The following is a 20406-nucleotide window of genomic DNA, read 5'->3' on the forward strand; positions in this document are numbered from 1 at the left end:
AAATATATCTAGGCATAGTACTTATTTTTGATGGATCAGTTCTGTATTGCTGTATTAGTACTTGGAGAACACAACAATCTGAGTACTTTCAGCTCTCGTAGAAGAAAAGGCATCAGTTTCTTGTTTGATTGCTTTTTGGTTGTTGTTTTGGAAAAGCAGAAAATTTATACTGAACATGAGAGAATGGATGAATGGATCTCGACCATGATTCATCAATAAGATTTGATTTGGTTTTTGTATTTATATTCCCCATAGCATCCACTAGGTGTCACTAGATAACCACATTTACCCATGTGCGCTATCGCATATGTTGCTCTTTTTCTTCCGTCCATCTTGTTTGGTCTTACGCTGTGTGTCCTCTGCCCATGATGCTGTGTTCTGCAGGCAGCATTTGTAGGTCAGGCACACAAACTAATATAATGTTACTATAACTGTCGGCCTGCAGGGCCTTTGAAGCCTTTGAAGCTTCTTTTTTTTTGATTCAGAAGTAGGTTGATGCCAGCAAAAAAACGTCTGCCAACTGTTCAGAAAACAGACAGTGTAGTGGTCTGTTTTTGCTTCGTGACTCTTCATCTACTTATGTGTTTTTTGGCTCTTCGCATCTGTTTTTGCATTTTTTGTTATCCGTACATGTGAGTGTTGTAATAGCCTCTCTTGTTTTGCATTTGTTTTCTTTCAGGAATAAGATTTTGATCTTTGGCCTGTTTGAGGAAACGGCTCTGGCTGCTTTCCTGTCCTACTGCCCTGGTATGGACTTGGCACTACGGATGTACCCACTCAAGTAAGTGGCATTTAACCCTTTAAGACCTACCATAGAACAAAGTCCGCCAGAGCTTATATTATATTTTTACATGTTGTGGAGCCATTTTTGGGAGCATTTCAAGTTGCTATACATCAATACAACCATTACAGCCTAGATTTTAATAATATGTCTGCATTAAGTGCATAGTGATTACATAAATTGCAAAAAAGTGCAATAAACGACAAAAAAATTGAAAATCGTTTTTGTTTTTTTAACATATATTTCTAGTTAGAGAAATTTAAGAGGCTTATCCCTCAAAACTGTAAATACAAAAAAGTTGCACAAAATAGTTTCCCACCACAGGAAATTTATTTTGAGTGCCTTCATAGTTTTATTTTTGAAATACACCAATTTTTATACAGTGCAGGAAAAACGAAAATAAATATTATAGTGCAAATTTGAAAAAAAGCAGCATATGCATCAAAATAAACTATTTCCAGCAGTGCAATAGGAGTCCTAAACATCCCAGAAACGACACAGAAAGTCATAAAGTCAAACATAACTTTTAAAAACACCAGTATATGCTCATTGAGGCCCGGACGGTAAAAAACTACATTTCCGCGAAAATGACGTCACTTCCGGTTTCGGGCAGGTCATGGCGGACATGCGATAGTTCGCGCTGACATCTAATCCAATGTAGGAAGTGTTATGAACAGCTGATCGGATCGGCAAAGCGTGTTTCTGGAATATTATGTTTTTGTTGCTGCAAGCGCTTTTTATGCAGTTTTTGCAAAGCTATATGTGGAAGGAAACTGTGACCGAGGACAAGCTGATGGCTTAAGATGTAAGTACAACTCCTCCGGTTTCATATGCAAAAAAAATTATTGCGCTAGCTCACGTGGTTGCAGAGCTACCGGGATTTAAAAATAGTTACGCAAAACAGAGCGTACCCGCTCCGACCAGTTTTAAAGGGTTAATTAATAAAGAGAATCATCAAACAGCAGAACAAAACATCATCATAGTAACTATGGATGTTCAGTCCATAAAATGTATATTTTCAGGTAAGGAATTGCAAAAACAGTTTCTTTGTCCTGAATCTCAGCGGACTTAAATTTACCACCGTCTCTTTTGTCCTGTCATGACCCTATTCATTCAAATATTCTCACTCTGTCCTTTGTTCCCACTCGTTCCCTCACAGGCCCAGTTGGTGGTTCTGTGCGTTCCCATACAGTTTCCTCATCTTTGTTTACGATGAGATCCGAAAACTCATCCTGCGCCGAAACCCCGGAGGTGAGCTCGCACACAACCATATATATTTACTTGTTTAGTGGTGGGGTGGTGTCAGTGAACTGGAAAGTGGTGATATATTTTATAGGAGAAACAGAGGAGGCATAGTGTGGGATGTGAACAGTAATATAAGTTGATAAACTAGAGGTGTATCTATAAAATATTTTCCTTCAGTCCATTGATGGCTAACGTTCGTCTCTTTCTTGTGCTTCTTTCCCTCTTTGTCTCCATGCAGGCTGGGTGGAAAAAGAGACATACTATTAAATTATCAAAGCATCATTTACTTCTTGTCCCATTTTTCCCTGAATTCATCCCTTCTTCTCTATCTCCCTCTGACTTTCTCTTTCCTCCTTCCTTGCCTCCATCCATCTCTCCTCTCGGCATACTCGAAATGTACAAGAAAAAAATGTTTACTCCTCATCTTTGTTCCTTCATCTTCATTTCCTAAAGAAACAAAAAATCAAAATGCCAAGACGACAAGAGGACCAATGACAGAGGAGGAGAGGATGGGGAAGAGGGTGCATTTGTAAATCTTCCCTGTCCTTTCGGTCCCTCTGTCCCCCTTTTTTGTATCCAAAGCCTACACAGCAGTAGTCTGCCAGTAACACTGTTTGTGCCGATGCTTACTACACTGTTAGCTACAGCAACTCTTCGTACATGTACTCAAATTACATCGCCGTGTGGAACCAAATAAAGAAAACATCTTGAGAATAAAGCAGAAAATCTGACTGCTCCACTGCAATCTCTCGGGCCAAGCAGCACAACAAAACGGCAGCTCCGGTCTAGACTACGACCTGGCAATTTGAGCGGGTGGGTGGCATCATTTTTGTTTAGTTTTTTATTTTTATTTGTATTTATTTATTTATTTATTTTCCCTGCCAGAGAAAAGCTGCCCAGATCCAGCTCAGTAATCACTGCCATTTCCTGCCATTCGCCTACCGCGACTTTCCTTGCCTTTTTTTCTCTATTTCTATTTACTCACTGCCAGTCTTCTACTGCCGTTCTCTCTTTCGCCTCCTCGCCTCCTTTCCTATCAATAAAGAATCGGTGTCACCATAAAACCAAGCCACTGTCTCACTCACGCCCACAGCAGGGTGGGAAAAAGTTCACTTCCTCCGACTCCCTGTCCATCCTCCCTTCCCAGTGTTGTTTTCTGTTTGTGTTATTGTTGTTTTCTAATAGACAGCTGGGTGTGGTTTTTTTGTTTGTTTTTTAAAAACAAAGTTGTTCGTAAAAGTTTTGTGTTTTTTTCTTTTTTAAAAGTTCGGAGTGAGTCTGAGAGCTGCTTGTTTTCATTCAGACATGACAAAGCACACTTTCTCTCCCTCTTCCTGTTCATCTCATCTTCATCTTTTCCTTTAACACGTGTGCCCTCCACCACCAGCCTCACCCCCCTCCTGCCTGTCTATCTGTCCCCGTTTGTCTGTCTGTTTGTGAACACCGTGCAAACCCTCCGTCCTTGTAAACTTCCACCCACTTTCACCGCCTGCCTCCTCTTATTCTCCCACCCGTGACCGACCTACAACCTCCCAACCCCACCCAGCCCTACCCCCGTTGAAAAAAAAAATTACAATCTTTCTGTGTCCTCGGAAAAAGAGATTTCTCTCAAGTTTCATTCTTAAATCAGAGGAATTCTGGAATAAGGCACTGTACCTTACACTGCGAAACAGCAGCAAAAAAAAGGAAATGAAATAAAACCGAAGGATCTCTCTTTTTTCAGCTTGGCCTCGACTTTGTTTTTGTGTGGAGTCTTGTCAGAAAATGGAAATAAATGCTGTGACCAACTTACTTTTGGCGGGAGTGTCAAGTAATCTGTTTGAACTTTAGCTTATCACTGGCTCATGGCAAATTGCATATCTGTATACTGCATGCTGTTTAGTGCACAGAATTTGGGAAAAATGTTATGAATGCAGTTTGTAGACAATGAAGAATGCAGGACTGAAGGAGCTGAAGAAATGTCATAGTCAAGAAAGGTTTTATGTCCACGTGGCTGCTGAAATTAAAGATAATTTTGATAACAGAGACTTTTCAAGACAGCTGCCAGTGGTGAGAATGACTTGCTGTCATATTGGCTCAACATGGGCGATGAAGATTGTGTTAGATGACCAAAAAGCTCCGTAAGAGAAACTAATTGAATCTTTCTTTTAAATGCTTCAAAGTGCTATTTACAGATTCAACAAGTATGTTTCATATTCATCAGCTAAAGTGATAAATACATGGATGATTTTACATAGCATTGCAGTAATCTGATAACTTGGTTATATCCTAGCAGCCACAACATTCCTGATAATTGAGTTTGTTAAGAACGTTTACATTTTAATGCAAATATCATACTAGTTGTATGTTTGGTTGTTCACTGCACACACGAAGTTGCGCTGTGTTCAGACAGCCTCTTCTTGTAGCCGGTCTGAAGCTTTTTCAGCCGTGTTTTCAAACACTTCAGACCACAAAGGACAGCCAGCGAGGCTTGGCTACACGTGACCCTGTCTTCAGCTCACCTGTTGCACTTCCTTGGATAACTTTTGGTGGGTACTACTGTTGCACACTGAAAACACCCTACAATGCTTCCTACTTTGGAGAAGCACTGACCTGATCATCTAACAGTCACATTATCATCATATTATTAAAGCAGAAAAGAGGTATGATAGCTCATATCCAAATGCTGGACATTACTCCAGCTTTCAACATAACAGCTTTACTCACTGCAATGAGGTAATGTTATTATGTGTCAGTAGTTTAATATTGCCTATTTAAATAAAATTAAAACTAATAAAAGATGTCAGAACTGGCAAATGGAAGTTAGATGTAATATACTGCTGATAGTATCTGTTGCATAAACAATTATTTTCCTAATACCGTCTTGTTTTTTAATATACATAGAACTGTTCAAATAAGTGAAAATGTTAGCCAGTTGTAAACTTCTATAACATTACTGATTATTTCTGACATCAAAATTGTAGGTGCATGACCCAGAGACCCAGTTTAAGATTGCTGTTCCTTAAAATATTATCCACAGGTCACCTCAGTGGGTGAGCAGTCGACAATATGCCTCATGGCCAGAGAGCAGTAGGCCCAGTAGTTCTGAATCATGGCCCTTTGCTGCATGTCTTCCCCACTTCCCTGTCTATCTACACTTTCTCTATCCAATAACAGCTAAAAGGCCAAATATATATAGATATAGATATATCTATATAGATATATCTATATAGATATAGATATATCTATATAGATATAGATATACATATATATTAATGTCGTCTTCAATTAAGTAGGATTAAAAGCTAAGTCCTGGGTTTAAAAATGTGTTAAAACCTTCTAAATTAACTTATCTATCAACACAATTCTTTAAAAAATACTACTATGACACAATATTTAGAAAAGATAGGAATTAAAGTTGAACTAATTTGGTGCTGCAGTGAGTTAAAAATAAGTATCAAACGTTAACAGCAGCACACGCAGCGCTAAAATGCTGACCCTGGAAGTTTTAGCTTTTGTAGAGGCTAAATTTATAATATCCTTCAGATATCTCAGCTGAAGGAATACCTTCCACAAAGACATGCAGCTACAGGAATGAAGACCTAAAGAAATCTTTGCAGTAAAACTCAACAGAACCACAAGTCAAAACATTTAATATGCATAATACCAGGATCATAGCAATGTCTAATGTGTCAGTAATTTAATTTAGCTAGGGGCTGAGTAGCAGGAAAATCGGCTGTTAGCAGGAAAATGGCACACACTAGTTTTACCTTTCACTGAGAATCTAAATATTGTAATGCAGGGGATTCTTAATATGTTCATTTATATAACAAGGATAACTACGAAAAACAATAAGGTTGTTCATTCTTACTCAGGAATTAACACCTTTAAGTAATGAACACTTGAACATCCTTTTTTGGTTTTTTATTTGCACTTATTTACACTTTATTATAATTTTTTTTAAACAACCACATTGTTTAGGTTAAAGGTTTGGTCGTCATCTACCTCTTTAATGAGCCTTTCTTCGTCTGTCCCATTGAAATAGGTTGATTTGTACACTGAATGCAGCAGTGGTTATTTAGAGAGCAGAGAAAACAGCTTCTGACTGCGAGTTATACTGCTTGTGTACTTGTGAACAGATGAGTCTCTTATGTGTGTGTGTATATATATCTGTGTCTGTACACACACACACACACAGTGACTGAGTGCAATGGTGTTCGTGTTTCATGAATATTATTACAAGGCTCACAGAGCAAATGAGTGCTCCTGCCCACTTGACACACACCCTCTTGTAACCCAAGGATATAGGTCACCTCTTTTGTTAGTTTGTTTTCTGCTTCTTCCTCTGAGGATTTTCATCCAACCTGATACGTTATAGCCCTGATGCTCTCTAGCTACAGTTTATCACCTGTTTACTCCTTGAAATGATACAATTTTTATGATTTATCACCGACATATGAGTGATATTAACGTGTAATAAGTTTTGTCTCTGCTAAGCAGCTGGTCTTCATCCTAAATAATACTGACATAAAGTTTCCTGTTTTACAATAAAGGACTGATCAAATCAATACTGTACACTGCATCACGCTTCGCTGCCAGCTCTGCAAACTTTTAAAGTTACCCGGTGTAGATAATGAAAAAAATATATATATACAGTGAAGAAATAAAAGTCCCATCTTTGATCTGAACTGTCTCTATCATGATCATTACTGTACTCAAGCTTTTGCTCAAAATTCTTCCTGAGTTTCCAAACTCTTATAAATCCAGAAAAGTGTCAGTCCCATCTCTCAGTCCTGTGTAGGTGAGGGCGTAATACCAATTGCATAGTTGTCATGGAGCAAATGGAAAGATGCCTTGCATGTATCTGTGTGACTCAAGCAGCTTTGACAAAACAGCGGTAGTTAGTTTCTTAGAAATGGAACCGTTCTACACACAAGGGTGGGGGTTGGTGCTAGCTGCTTAGCATGCTAACTTCAGTAGATATCTTTGCGACACAGTGCATACTCATCCATCATTTCAGATGCCCCTTTTTTTGTAATTTAACCTTGCAACAGGGGGGTTCTGTAGCCAAACAGAAACTTTAGCACAGAAAAATGAAGCCAGTATGTCAGGTCCAAAAACTGCAGTTCCTGTAGTGGCCACTTGAGGCTCACTCCAAAAGCACCGGTCCCTATACTTCCATGTTAAAATGCCCAACTTTACAGCCATAAAAAAACTCTACAAACAGCGATATTTTTTAAACATATATATAATACTCGAGTTAGGGGCATTAACAGTCTCACCATTCAGTAAACTGGAACCACTCAATGTGTCGGCTAGGCATCAGTTCCCCTAACTTGAGTCACTGAACTGAACCTCGTCACCATATTTGTGCTATCAGTGTTTTTTGGACATTTTTTAGCATTGGCCTCTAAATGACAAAAATATTGCCTATTGTGTGATTCAGAGCATCTAAGATGCTTGTACTTCAGTTTTGGTAAGTGTTATTTATTTTTGTTTTTCTAGCAGTTGACACTAATCAGTTGATATTGTTATGGAGATCCGATTGTTAACCAGATTGTTAGGGTTAGCTGATAACTTAGCACCTCATGTTTTAATGCAAATATAGTTATGTCTAGAAAAGTGATGGAAAAAACCAACATGTCATCAGTCAAAACCGTCTGTGATACCATCCGATGGACATTTATAACATCTGTGCTGAAACAAGATGATGATATTTGGCATCCTGGAAATGGGTGAGTACTGGGCTGGTGAATCATTCTCCTACTGAGGTACAAAGTAGCCCAATATTCCTAAAGGGTACATTCTAGCTGGTTAGTTTAGTCTCTTGAATATATACCAATGCAACACAGCGCACAGATATCCACCCGTTTTTTAATGGTTTATCTAACTTTAGGTTGTAGGGAGGCTGGACCCTCTCCAAGGTGACAAAGAGCAAAAGGCATGAAGCACCCTGGACAGGTGACCAGAGCGAGATAGATGGCCATACACTCTGACATTCACGCCTACAGCCAGTCTAGATTCACCACTGTGGATGAGAAACACACAGAGACACCGGGCTGACCAGGAGGTTTGGACCCAAAACCGTCTTGCTGTGTGGCAACAATGCCAAACGCTGCACCACCCATTTTCAAATATTCATATTAAACCGATAACAGATGAACGCCGATTAATTCTTTCCACACAGCTCAGATTTTGTAAAATACTCAAATATAAAAGTGCCATATAGTAAATTTAAAAACACGGTTATGGATATTGTGCGTTGTGTTTGCCTTCTCTTTATCTCCTCCTGCCTCTTTATGTGAGTAAAGTCTTAGAAGCCCATGAGGGCTGAGCACCCTCAGGTGTGTGACACTTGAATGAAAGTATTCTATTCATACAGACACACGCACAACCAGGAATACACTAACAAACATCTGTTAGAATATAAAAGAGAGGAGATGCCTTATAGCAGTGCAGCTCCACTCATTACGACACACACACACACACACACACACACATCCCTTTCTTATCCCCCATAACAGCCACACCGAAACGCCTTTCCTCTGGCATACACACACACCCTCTCTCAATCTTCTACCCACTTATTCTCTCAACCCAACACACGCACACACACACACTCTCTCTACCTCTTTCTTCCAAATCACACACGCACACACCATCTCTCAATCTCCTACCCGATTACACCCACGCACTAAAATCCCTTTTTGCACACGTCCCCAACACACACATCTCCTACCTTCCCTAAAACCCTTTTCGTTTCCTCTGCCTCTGACACACACACACACACAGGGCTCTCTTTTTGTCAACCACTAACCCCTCCATCCTCCCCCCGTCCCTCCCCCTCCTCCCAGTAATCTGGCTGGCCCGTGGCCTCCTCTCTCTCGCTCCACTGTTCTGTGTGATAGAATATCGATCGGTTTGCCTCGGCTCGGCGTGGAGCAGGAGGAGGGGGCGGCTGTAGGGCTATAGGGAGAGCGTGTGTGCGAGTATATATGTGTGTGTGTGTGTGTTGGATGTTTTGGGGTGGAGGGGAGGCAATGGTCAGACATGCTCCAAGGTTGTTACCACAGCAACAGAGGGATGGGTCAGAGGGTTGCCATGGCGCCTAGGTCGCAGGGTCAGGGTGTGGGTCCTGGAGGGCTCTCGTTCTGCGGTTGTATGTATGTGTGTTTGTGTTAATAGGAAGGGAGGGGGAGATGGAGGTGTCCAGTCCAGCTATATTGGGTGTGTTAATAATGAATGGTGTTGTATGTGGTCGCTGTCTCTTTCTCTCCCCCTCCATCGGTGTCTGTCTTCTTCCTCGGCCCGCGCGCTTGTTTTGTCGCCGCAACAATATATGAAGCTGTAGCACATTGGCTCGGTTCAGGTGCACTTTATTTTATTTTTTTTAGAAAAATCAACTTAAATGAAAAAGATTGTCTCAGTCCAGCAGGAGTGTGAATCTAGATTAAAATAACCCCCACACACTTCATTTTTTTAGTGTAACAGCACACCCAGAAATCAGCCAACACACATATGTTGTTTAAACAAATACAGCTGATGTGGCTCAGCGTACATTAAGAACAACATAAGCAGCTTTACATTAAAAAAAAAATCTAAATTTCTCAATAAACAGAAATACAGGCCTGACGTGACATTTTTATTTTCATCACGTTTCTCCTCGTACGTTCACGGCTCCTTTGGCTCACGTTAAAATGCTGCTGCAGGGGGAATTTAATCACCACGTTTGGAGAGTTATTTAACTGTTATCTTTGCACTTTTTATCTGGTGTTGTTAAAAGTGTTTATTTCTTATGCATGCATCATCTTCATTTCATTCAAGTCTAGCACTTTAACAATTCTCCTTAAATCCATTATATTAAAAAAGGTTAGACAATTATTTTGGGTGCATTTTTTATTTTTTTAACAGCTCATGTTCCTACCCTATGAATCCGGAAGTGCACATTCCAGGCTGTTATCAGTTTTGAGCTTATGTTTCTGCCATTCCCTAAAAGAAGAAGTGCGACAGCTTTTAGCACCGTCACATATTAACCCGCTCTAGTCCTGTTTTCATGACCTAGCGAGCCTCGTGTTTAGAGTTACTCAGTCTTTAATTACACCTGCTGGATGAGGCCAGAGATTGTTTTCACTTCCTCCTTCCTCGGCGGCGTGAATTCTGTCCTCTTCATTTTATTTTTCACGATGCAAGGAGCCACAGCGACTACAGTGTACACAAAAAGACAGAATCCGACATCAGCACGCCAGCAAAGGTAAAACTGAGCCAAACGGTGTCCATACAGAGCCATGAAATCAAATACAAAACCTCTGCATTAAAACAAAAAACTTTGGAATTCATTCCTAAATAAATTCCTACATTTTTCCATAATTATTAAGAACATATTCAAGCTGCACTTCATAATTTTTATATAAACATGCGCCGATCTATGCAGAATGGTGGCACAGAGCAACAAACGTCACACTAGTCGTCTCAGATTTTCAACAAGAAAAGAAAGCTGAATACATTTTTGAAATCTTGCATTTGATAAGATCATACACGTGGTTTTATGATACTGTGTCCAAGCTGTGTGCGTGCCACTTCTCAGCCCTAAAGTCAGTTAAATACAACGACGGATGCTCGAGTGACAATGTTGCCAAGCTGTGGTTCAGAATACAAATTCAGATCCAGCTTGACTTATCTGGTCAAAAGCACCTTAGTAGTGAGATTTCCTTTTTTTAGATTTTAAGCCAGTGGACCAAATAGGATCTTAAAGTCACAAGGCGTCCGTGCAAAGCCAATCTCTCAGCACTGCGGACCCTCAGCACCTTCTCCTCCCATACCCTGCACTACCACTGCAGGGTTATCAAACAGTCCCCGTGCAGCTTGGACGACTACATGTGTGACTGATTTCCGGCACATTTCAGCGCCACTGCTGATGTTTGCCATGTGTGCATGTAAGAAAACTTCGAGGCAAGGAATGAATATGAATCCAGGTTTAACCATTACTCACCGAGCATCACTGGCACCATGACTTTACTCCAGTAAAGCAGATAAAACAGGTTATGTATCATGGAATATTCAAATAATATCCTGTTTTGGGCAGAAGGCAGAAAGAAATCAGATACACTTAGTAGGTAAATATAGGCAAGTACAGGTAAGTATAACACATCATAATTCAGGTTTGACTACATCCTGCAAATTAAGTTTCCCTCTGTGAGTGATTTATTCTGTGAAATTATACTTTACTGTAGATTAAAATAAGCAAACTGAATGATCAGTGGCTTAACTGATGAGAGTAGTCCCAAAAAATGTGTATCAATTTGATCAACTATTGTTCAGTTCTGCAAATATGTCACAAAACAACTAGTTGATTCATTTATAATATGTCAGACTGACTGATCACTGATCTGGAGGATGTGTATCTGTTTCTTTCATAATTTCCTTTCATTTTAGTCTACCCTCCAAATAATTTTGGAAAATATATTTGTTTGTTTTTCTGTTGTTGTTGTTTTGGGTTTTTTTTTTGTGTGTCTCCCTGCCCTAGTGAATAGTTACAAAATCTATTTACTTTATTAAACTCAAGCTGAGTACGAGAAGGAAGAACATCCGCAAGAACCGATTGAATGAGTCGTCAGGCGATCTGGCGGCGTTGGGATCTCTGAAGTCAGGTGGAGGAGGGCAGCAGTTCAGCCATCTGAGCACACGGTGGCGCTCGAAGCCCTCCAGCCGTCTAAACAACGGCCTACAGGTAGATGAAAAAAAAAACAATCAGCTTTCACCACTGATTTTTGAACACAATCAGCGCAATCTGATTATTATTAGTAGTATAGTAGTAGTAGTAGTAGTGTTGTTTGTGTAAGTTTGGTCATAAGTTCCTTTGTAAGTGCGCATGCGCCATTAGCGTGCTGCTTGCTGTAACCTATATCCTTCGGGATTAATAAAGTATTCTGATTCTGATTCTGAGTATTCGTATTATTATTGGTCGTGGTGCTTTTAATATTGAAGGACTGCACATGAAACAATTTCCAAAAGTTTTTAAGAAAATGTTGCGTATTTGTCAAAAGCCAGCGATTATGTGGAGCCACAGTTTATCTGGAGGTAAGCTCACCGAGTAGCTCTAAACAAGTCTCAGAAATCTCTTCAAACGAACCGACAGACAACCCGCATAAACGTGTTTACAGACCTCAGGTTGCAAAGCTGGACGACCCTTGGAGATCCTTCCTCCCTGAGTAAGATCTCCGTATCCTCCATGTGGTCCGATTATTGTCGACTGTGGATCTTTTAGCGCTTTGTTTGTTTGTTTGTTTGTTTCTGTAAAGTTTCTATTGAGACTTGTTGAAGCTTCGTGTTTTGCTAAGTTTTCTCGAACATCACTTCCTTGTTGGTGTCGAAGCGCTCATGACGGGAAGTTTCTGCCCACAGAAAGGGTAGTGGGAGGAGAGAGTGGACGTTTTGAAACTTTGATGGCTTCAGGGCAGAAGGCAGAAATGGTCTCACTTTTGATGTGACTTAAGTAATCTTTATGCAGACTTACAGTTTTGGAAAATTCTTGTGTTACAACAGACAATTCATGAATTTTAACCAAAAACATACATGTTGGGGGAAAATAGTTTTGATGTATTTTATATTGATGATGAAAATTATTTTATGTGACTTCCAGGACTTGGTAGAAGACATTTCAAAAGCCAAAAATCACATATTTTGACTGTGTTGAGGTCTAGAAGATGCTGAGAAGCCTCCGAGCATCGAGTCTGCAATATGTTTCTTTATTTAGTCACATTTTCAGTGTACATTGATCCACCTTAGATATAACTTGCTGGTTTTTAATTGCTGCTGTCTAATGAAAATGAGCACTAGCCTTGATGTTAGCAGTCAGGATGAATGTGTAAATATTCTTTCGTTCATTTGTCTTAAGCAACATCAATAAACTTGTGACATTAGTTACTACTGCAGGAGAATATGAACTGGTTTGTGCGTCCTTATTTCCATCACTGTACCCTTGTTAATTATCGCTCTATTCACAGATCATTACGATTTAATTGAAACACTGCTTGGCTGCTCTCGTGCTGTGTTCCCCAAGGTCACCGGCAGAAAGTGTATGTTGCACTTGGGCCTATTTTACAATGATATTTTAAATAACGCAGTAAGTGGAGTTATTAAGAGTAAATTAGTGGTGGCTGAATTTCTTGTTGCACTGTTAAGGCAATGTAAAGGACACTGTTAATATTATTAGTAACAGTTCTATTTTTCTAGCTGTTAGGTTAAACGTCTGCAGTGATAAAGGCCTTTTCAGCGTTGGGTTAACCCTGATGGCGGAGGGGTCAGGGCTGTAACGTAGCTCTGCAGCTGTGGCCCTCTGCCTCACGTTACTCCTCTCACTTCACTTCCTACTGAGCTGCTGGATCTTGCAAAGGCATTAAAACCACCCGGGAATTATTTAAGAAAAGTACAAGACCCACTAAGAATTACAGCATTCTCTCAAAATAATTCCACCACAAAGAAATTGGGACATATTTACACAGGGTCCCCTTCACGGAGTGTTATCTATAACGTGTACAAGGGGGAGGGCCACAGTGACTTAAGGGCCACACTGAATCATGAACATGATTACAGTGAAAGTATTATTAGTGTAACAAGTCAACACTTAAATTAGGAAACAGCCCAGCATGCAGCAGTTTGCTGTATAGGTCAGTGGTGAACACACTGCATTAAACAGACTCACTGTAGTGACTCGGCTTGAGATTCCCCAGCTTGATTCTGCCTGTTGTTGATTTTTGGTGTTTTGTTGTTTTCTTTTTAGGACATCGCAGGCTGAACTGTAACATTTGCCCATGTGTGATCCTTCTACTCCAGTCGGTTTAATTTATAATGCCCCGTATCACAAAACTTTGTCAGGGGCCTTTGGATGATTTTCATAATTTCATTGAGTCAGCGCACAACTTAACATTTACAGGACATGTTTATTTTGTATCTTAAATAGTTTCAATTAAAATGAGTAAAATTTAGGATTTGCCTTGAGTGTTGGAAAAGCAGGATGAGGGTGGGGAAAGTAGCTTGATTCACCTTTGCTGACTTTGCCTCTACCTTCTGTCAGGGTCATTTCTTTATTTCTTTTTCCAGCTGTGAGGTGTGTTTTCTGCTTTAATGATGGTTACAATGTGTGTTTCTTTTTCTTTCTCTATGACCTTAATATAACTTTTATTAGATGGGAGAGAAATCACTTTCCCAGATGCTGAAGCACTGTCTGCCATGAGCTGAGCCTCATCACCTGCTGCTGCTGCTGCTGCACACACACACACACACACACAAACACACACAAACACACACTCAAGAGCACACATAAAAACGCACGTGCCCCCCACCCCACCCTTTGCTGGTTGCAGTCTCAACTCCAGTCGCCATGGAAACAGCTAAGATGCTGAGTGAAGGAGAGGTACGGGATGTGTGTGTTGGTTGGTGTGTGTGTGTGAGAGAGAGAGAGACAGAGAGAGAGAGACTGTGAAGTTATAGAAAAACCCTCTGAAGGACACGTATGGATTAAAGGTGAGTATGTCTTATTGACAGTTTCTGAATACACACACACGTAATTTGACACCACAGTAAAAATATACCTGAATGGTTTCCACAAATAGAAATCTTTTACTCTGTTTTTTTACTCTTATATGTTTTTTTCTTTTCTTTCCGAACATTTTTGTTCTCCTCGACGCCCATTTGCTCTCGTTTTCCTCACCTGCTCGCCTCTGACACCAACATCAACCCTTTCATTTAAAAGCACCTGACATCTCATTGCTTTAACATTCATACCATTAGTGACTTAAAACTATTAACACACTATCCTGTCTGTTGAGCAGCGCAGAAGCCCCTTCTCTATCTCTATCGCTCTCTCTCTCTCTTACCTGCTTTCTTTCTATGTCTCTCGGCCTCTCCCTCTTTCCCCTTTCTTCGCCTCCCAGAAAAGCCAGATGGGCCGGAGCTCTTTTTATTCTCGAGGCCTGGTGCACGTGCCGAGGACACTGGGCCTCACAGCGTTTAATTCACAAGCTTTAGACGCCTCCTTCTTTTAACCCCCTGTGACCAACACCATCACCCACCTCCCTCCTTCCCTCCCCAACTCTCTTTCTGTTTCCTGTCCTTCCCAGCCCCTTCTATTCTACTCTATTATCTCCTCTTCACTTACACTCTTTTCTCTTCTGTCCTGCTCTGTTTTGTACTGTTTTTGTCAAGTTTTACTTTGCCTTCTTTCTCTTTCTGCTCCCCCCCCCCCAAAGATCTTATGTTTTCTGTTTAATGCTGTTTTGTCTGTTCTTAAAAATGTTTTACACAGAATTTGTATTCACTGTTCACTATCCACGTGCCTCCAATTTAGACAGTTTCCTTCTCCACTTTTTTCTTTTTTCTTCTGACACCACTGGCCAAAACAATATGTAAAATAACTCAAGTCTTATAATCAAACGTATAAATGAAATACACCGTTTATATGTTTATTCACCTGAAGCAACATTTCCCAGTAAATGCTGATTTTTAACTCAATATATTTAATTAATATATGAGACACACATAAATACAAATCTGTAGGACATACAACACTTGATTTCTGAGGTTGCTTTAATTTTAATATATTTAAAGAGCAAGTCCTGCAAACATGCATGAAAAAGTGCACGCTCATATTCAGTCACTTTGCTTCCAGACGTACAACTTAATACTTCCAATGTGTAAAGAAAATCTGGCACGATGGTGAAGCCTTCAACGTTATCCATAAAATATATATCTGCTGGTTACAGGATGAAACATTAAGGAGGTGGAGGGAGGCAGAAGTCGATGCTGAGTGCCGGTTGAACTGCTGCCTGCAGGCTAGTTTGACCTCCTCCTCCTCCCCTCTTACAAAGCCACTGAACCTGACAGAGGGATGTTACAGCTAGACATTTCAAACACTGCCCAGAGTCAAAGTGACTGATGTGCACCGCATGCCTTTTAATTGGCTGAGCTGCTGTGAAACGGGATTAAATCTGGTTAATTGGTCAAATGGTAAAGGAGAAGGACATTGCAGTATAAGCAGTCACCTCGAGGCTTCAGGTGATGTCAGAGCGCATTTTCTGGGTTTTCTTTTTCCAACATTTTTCACTCTGTTGATTTTTCAAAAGGAAAGATTTTTTTTTTGAAGGTGGTCTCGATTCTACCAACTTACAGCTCCAGAGTAAGCTATTCTGTCCTCGTCTCAGCACCCGGCCTGAAAGGTAAACGGGTCACCCGGAGGAAACTGGATTATTTAGTGCTGCCTGAGTCTAATTGTTATTGAATGCGCTGAGTATTTATTCGGGATTATTCGGGGTTAACGTGGAAATAATGAGGTTGACCATCTCGAGGCTGTGTTCGGGAAATCGATAAACACACTGAGTTAATTACGGTAAATCAATTAAAAAGAGGGAGAGGGTGCTCTGAGAGCAAACACCCCACCAGGCCAGAGACACGAGAAGGGTCACAAGAAGAGGAAGCTGACGTCCCCTTTCTTTGGTGGCTCTAGAAGAAAGAGGAAGCGCTTTATGGTGTGTTTTCTATAGGCTATGAGCTCCCATATCTGTGTGTTTTATGATCCAGACTTTTCTTTCTCTATCTCTTTCAAACACACCCACGCACACGTGCCCACACGTGGCAGCAATTGACACCAAACAAAAGCCCGTTTTCTCCCTCCTCACTCTCCTCTGGCTCATCCTGACAGACTCCCTGACACGCGTTTGGCTTTCCTCTAAAAACTCCGAGGCGGCAGGTAAATTAATGGAAATCCTATCGGTCAGGGGTGTGAAACACACACACACACACACACACACACACACACACACACACACACACACACACACACAGACAGGTCAGTGGGATTTTCACCCTGATCTCGAGTCGCATTGTAAACACAGCCACCCACCCAAACACACACGCACACCCCCAAAAATCTGCTGCCCATTAAAACCCTTGCACGAGGACGCGCGCTGCATGCAACGCTGGTCTCGCTAATACAGCCACAAACGCCGATCAATAAATTGCCCAGGCTGTAATTATTTCATCGCCATGCACGTTTGCACGTCTGCACACACACTTCACCAACCAGACGTTTTTTCCCCAAAAAAACACATTTTTAAACTAAGCCTCAAAATTAATTTCAATCCAAATCCAAATTATTATATCATTTGCTACTTGATGAGTAGTTACCTCAGATATAATGTGATATAAAACTTTTTTAATTTAACTTATTTGTATTTTACCCACACCCAGATCACTTAAGGTATATTTTTAATAAAAAGTAAATATAATAACCTACAAAAACCGCATAACTGGGTTATCACACAGTCACATTTTTAATTTGATGTTTCCAACATAGAGACAGCTGATTATTGAATATCTGCTGGAGTCTCCTTTTAACAATAAATGTGACAAATGTGATTGTGACCTGATGGAAAACAGAAGCTGCACTTTCAGTGTAATTATTGCACGTGTTGCTGTCTTTTGATATATTAAACAAAAAATAACGTTCAACCATTTCGTTTTCTTTTTTCTTTTTTAAAAAAAGGCCTATTTTTATTCAAATTTACCTAAAAATGGAAATTTAAAATAGTTATTATTTTTGATTGGGGCAATTTGTGCGCTACTTTGTCGAGTTGAAACGAAAAGAAGACGCTCAATCTTGTGCGCAAAATTCCGAAGTATTTGCTTATATGCAAATAAGCCTCACTCAAAAGAAAAAGAGAAGAAGGCCATAATCTGTGACGATAAATCCAGGATATTAATGCTGCACACAATATTTATTCAGTCTGCACTTATTTCCTTAGATTTCGCTAAAGTCTGTTTTATGCATTGGATGTAAATGGCCTGCCAGGTTCACCGGAAGAACGGAAGCGAGGTTAAATATTTCTCACTGAAAAACAAAAAAATCAAAATTAGAGAAATATTTTTAGAATAGATAATTATTTATTTAAAGCAGATAAGTGTAAGAAAACGAAATTAAAATCTTGACTAAATGATTTTAAAAAGAAATCAAACGTCCTTCTACAAAACAACCAGACAGGCGTGTCTCATTTTATGATCGTCATTTTTTCTTTGCATAATTGAAATGTATTCAAATAATATTCATTTGGATATTGCTTTGCAAACAAAGTTAAAGATATATAGTAACTGATCTGATTGTTGTTTTTAATCCTCTTTGAAATCGCCCAGACTTTTTTAATGTCCATTTGTCATCGATCGATTTTCCATCCACACTGCGACACTTTCATTTAAATTGATGAATAATAACAATTTTATATCTGGAGGGCCACACATCCCCCTGGCACCAAACACAACCTTTATAATTCCCACTCCAAATTCTGAACATTTACTTTATATATATATATATATATATATATATATATATATATATATATATATATATATATATATATATATATGTATATATAAAGAATAATATTGAAATAAACAAAGTCGACATTCGGTTGTCTGGTTCCTGATAAGTGAAGGCCTTAATTGGGCTATATTGACAAACTGGAGAAAAAGAATATTATTTATTTGGTGTTTATAGATTTTATTTATGGAAGAAAAAAAAAGTAACCGCGCTCGAATCGTAAAACAGCTGTTTGCATAAATTTTGCAGACAAATCTAGAAATCCAAGACATCCGGAGAGACTCTTGATAAACTCTTACTTACAGGAAACCTGTTTAAAACATCAATAACGGCGCAGGAGCCATTATGTGATTATGTGGTGCTGGCGGTTCTTTATTTTTATTATAAAAGCTATTGCCTTTTTCATCAATTTGCAGGGAGCGTCTGTCACTGCGGGCCCCGCAGCCGCAGACGCTCTGACCCCCGGGTCAAAGGTCAGCTAGCCACTCCACCGTTACTGCAGCTCATCAGCCGCTGCCAGCAGCAGAGGAGACTCTTTTTAAAATATAGACAAGTGTCACGTGGAGGTTATAGCGACTGTTTTTCCTTTAGAAAATACAGTAAATTATGAAGAAGTATACAAACAAACTGGGAGACGCTTAGAAGATATCCCTCCGCCTGTAGGAACAGCGTCGCGGACACACAGGTGAGTGTTCTGCGCATTGATATTTAAATTAGCCCTTAGCTTTCCAGCCACTTGTTTATCAGGTAAATTTACCGGAAAATTTCCCCGAAATTTTAAAGTTTACACCAAAACATTAGTGTCAGTCTCTCTGTTACCTACCCGCCCAAACACACTCGGTGTGAGGAGAAGACTTGGCATAATTAGGTGGTTTATTGGTGAAGGCTAAATCCTTCCTTTAGCCTCACGGCACTTGAAATAGTCCCCGTTTTATTGTGGCTAATAGCCTGACGTTAAGGCTTCACGAGGCCTTTTAAAGCTTTTTAAAAGCCAAATCGTTTTTATGTTCACTTGTGAAAAACACGGTGGTTTCAGCCGTACTGAACCATGCCAGCAGCAGGTTTCTGCAGATTAACTGTAGTTGTAATAAACACAACAATTATCAAATAAGTCAAATTATTAAGAAGGCATGCTCCAAAAAAAAGAAACCAAATTGTCTAATGTCCTTATGAGGAATTTCATATTGTGCCTGTATTGTACATAATGTAGGTCTACTGATGGTTAAATGCAGATAAACACGTGAAATATTTGTGAAGGAACTGAGAAAGTATGAAAATATGGTGGCAGTGAAGTGTCGCAGAGCTGTGACTGCAGGCTGTTAAATAATATTTCCTCATTGCTCCGTGGAAAATAAGGATCAGGACTGCCCAGTGACTGATAAGAAAGAAAAGCCCCTCACATACAGACGCCCCCTCTTCTTCCACCTTCTGGTGTCCCTGTCATCTCTGTGGAAGGTTTTAAATTAATTAATTTCATATTGACTGATAACATCAATAAATATTTGTGTATGAGAAATTCTTGCAATCAGCTTGAAGTAAACAGTTAAATCTAAACTCCAGATAACAAGCTGCTTTCTCCCGATGTCACACAGTATTCTGGGTAATGTCTGATTTATGAACCTCAGCCATCATCACAGTCATTGCATATTGACTCTCATCATTGTGTTTATTGACATCTGTGTGAACCTCATAATAGTCGTCATTTGATCAGTGTTCCTCAATAAATACTGCAACTGAAGCATGGGAGGTCAGGGAAACAGTAACTCCCTCGGATTGATTTCCAATAATCTGGTCGCTGCCTGTGTGATCCGCAGGCTGCAGGCTGCGGGGAATTGTCAGCTCCTGTCCTCATGCCTGTTTCCTTGGCGACTGGCGTGGCGATAATAGCCGTTAATGAGATATTAACCCCAAATAGGGACGAAGACAGGAAGTCATGAGCGTTTGTGGAAAACGCTTCAGTTGGGCTTCGTCAATGGACGACCCCGACCTGATCAATATTGTTTTGTTATTCAGCGACGGTAACAACCGGTGAGAC

General features: G+C 40.0%; 3 protein-coding genes across 3 annotated transcripts in view; 2 read left to right on the top strand and 1 right to left on the bottom strand.

The window, feature by feature from the left end:
* Positions 1 to 3817, top strand: part of atp1a3a (ATPase Na+/K+ transporting subunit alpha 3a) — a 30410-nt gene extending 26593 nt beyond the window's left edge. The window contains exons 21-23 of the mRNA XM_085148447.1: positions 680 to 781; positions 1941 to 2032; positions 2265 to 3817. Of these exons, the coding sequence (XP_085004573.1) occupies positions 680 to 781; positions 1941 to 2032; positions 2265 to 2293 (223 nt within the window). The 3' untranslated portion in view covers positions 2294 to 3817. The remainder of the gene's footprint in view (positions 1 to 679; positions 782 to 1940; positions 2033 to 2264) is intronic.
* A 1491-nt stretch (positions 3818 to 5308) lies between these two features.
* On the bottom strand, positions 5309 to 12420 carry LOC146492782 (uncharacterized). Its single transcript, XM_085148456.1, has 4 exons — positions 12168 to 12420; positions 11553 to 11726; positions 10995 to 11074; positions 5309 to 10207 (listed from the first exon to the last, which is right to left on the bottom strand). The coding sequence occupies exons 1-4, from the start codon at positions 12233 to 12235 to the stop codon at positions 10101 to 10103; spliced, it is 429 nt and encodes a 142-aa protein (XP_085004582.1). The 5' UTR covers positions 12236 to 12420; the 3' UTR covers positions 5309 to 10100.
* Positions 12421 to 18828: 6408 nt separating this feature from the next.
* pou2f2a (POU class 2 homeobox 2a) overlaps positions 18829 to 20406 on the top strand; it is an 87319-nt gene continuing 85741 nt past the window's right edge. The window contains exon 1 of the mRNA XM_085148514.1: positions 18829 to 19056. The gene's annotated coding sequence lies outside the window, so the exon portion shown is untranslated. The remainder of the gene's footprint in view (positions 19057 to 20406) is intronic.

The sequence above is a fragment of the Neolamprologus multifasciatus genome, chromosome 22 (genome assembly GCF_963576455.1).
Source record: "Neolamprologus multifasciatus chromosome 22, fNeoMul1.2, whole genome shotgun sequence".
Taxonomy (NCBI): Eukaryota; Metazoa; Chordata; class Actinopteri; order Cichliformes; family Cichlidae; genus Neolamprologus; species Neolamprologus multifasciatus.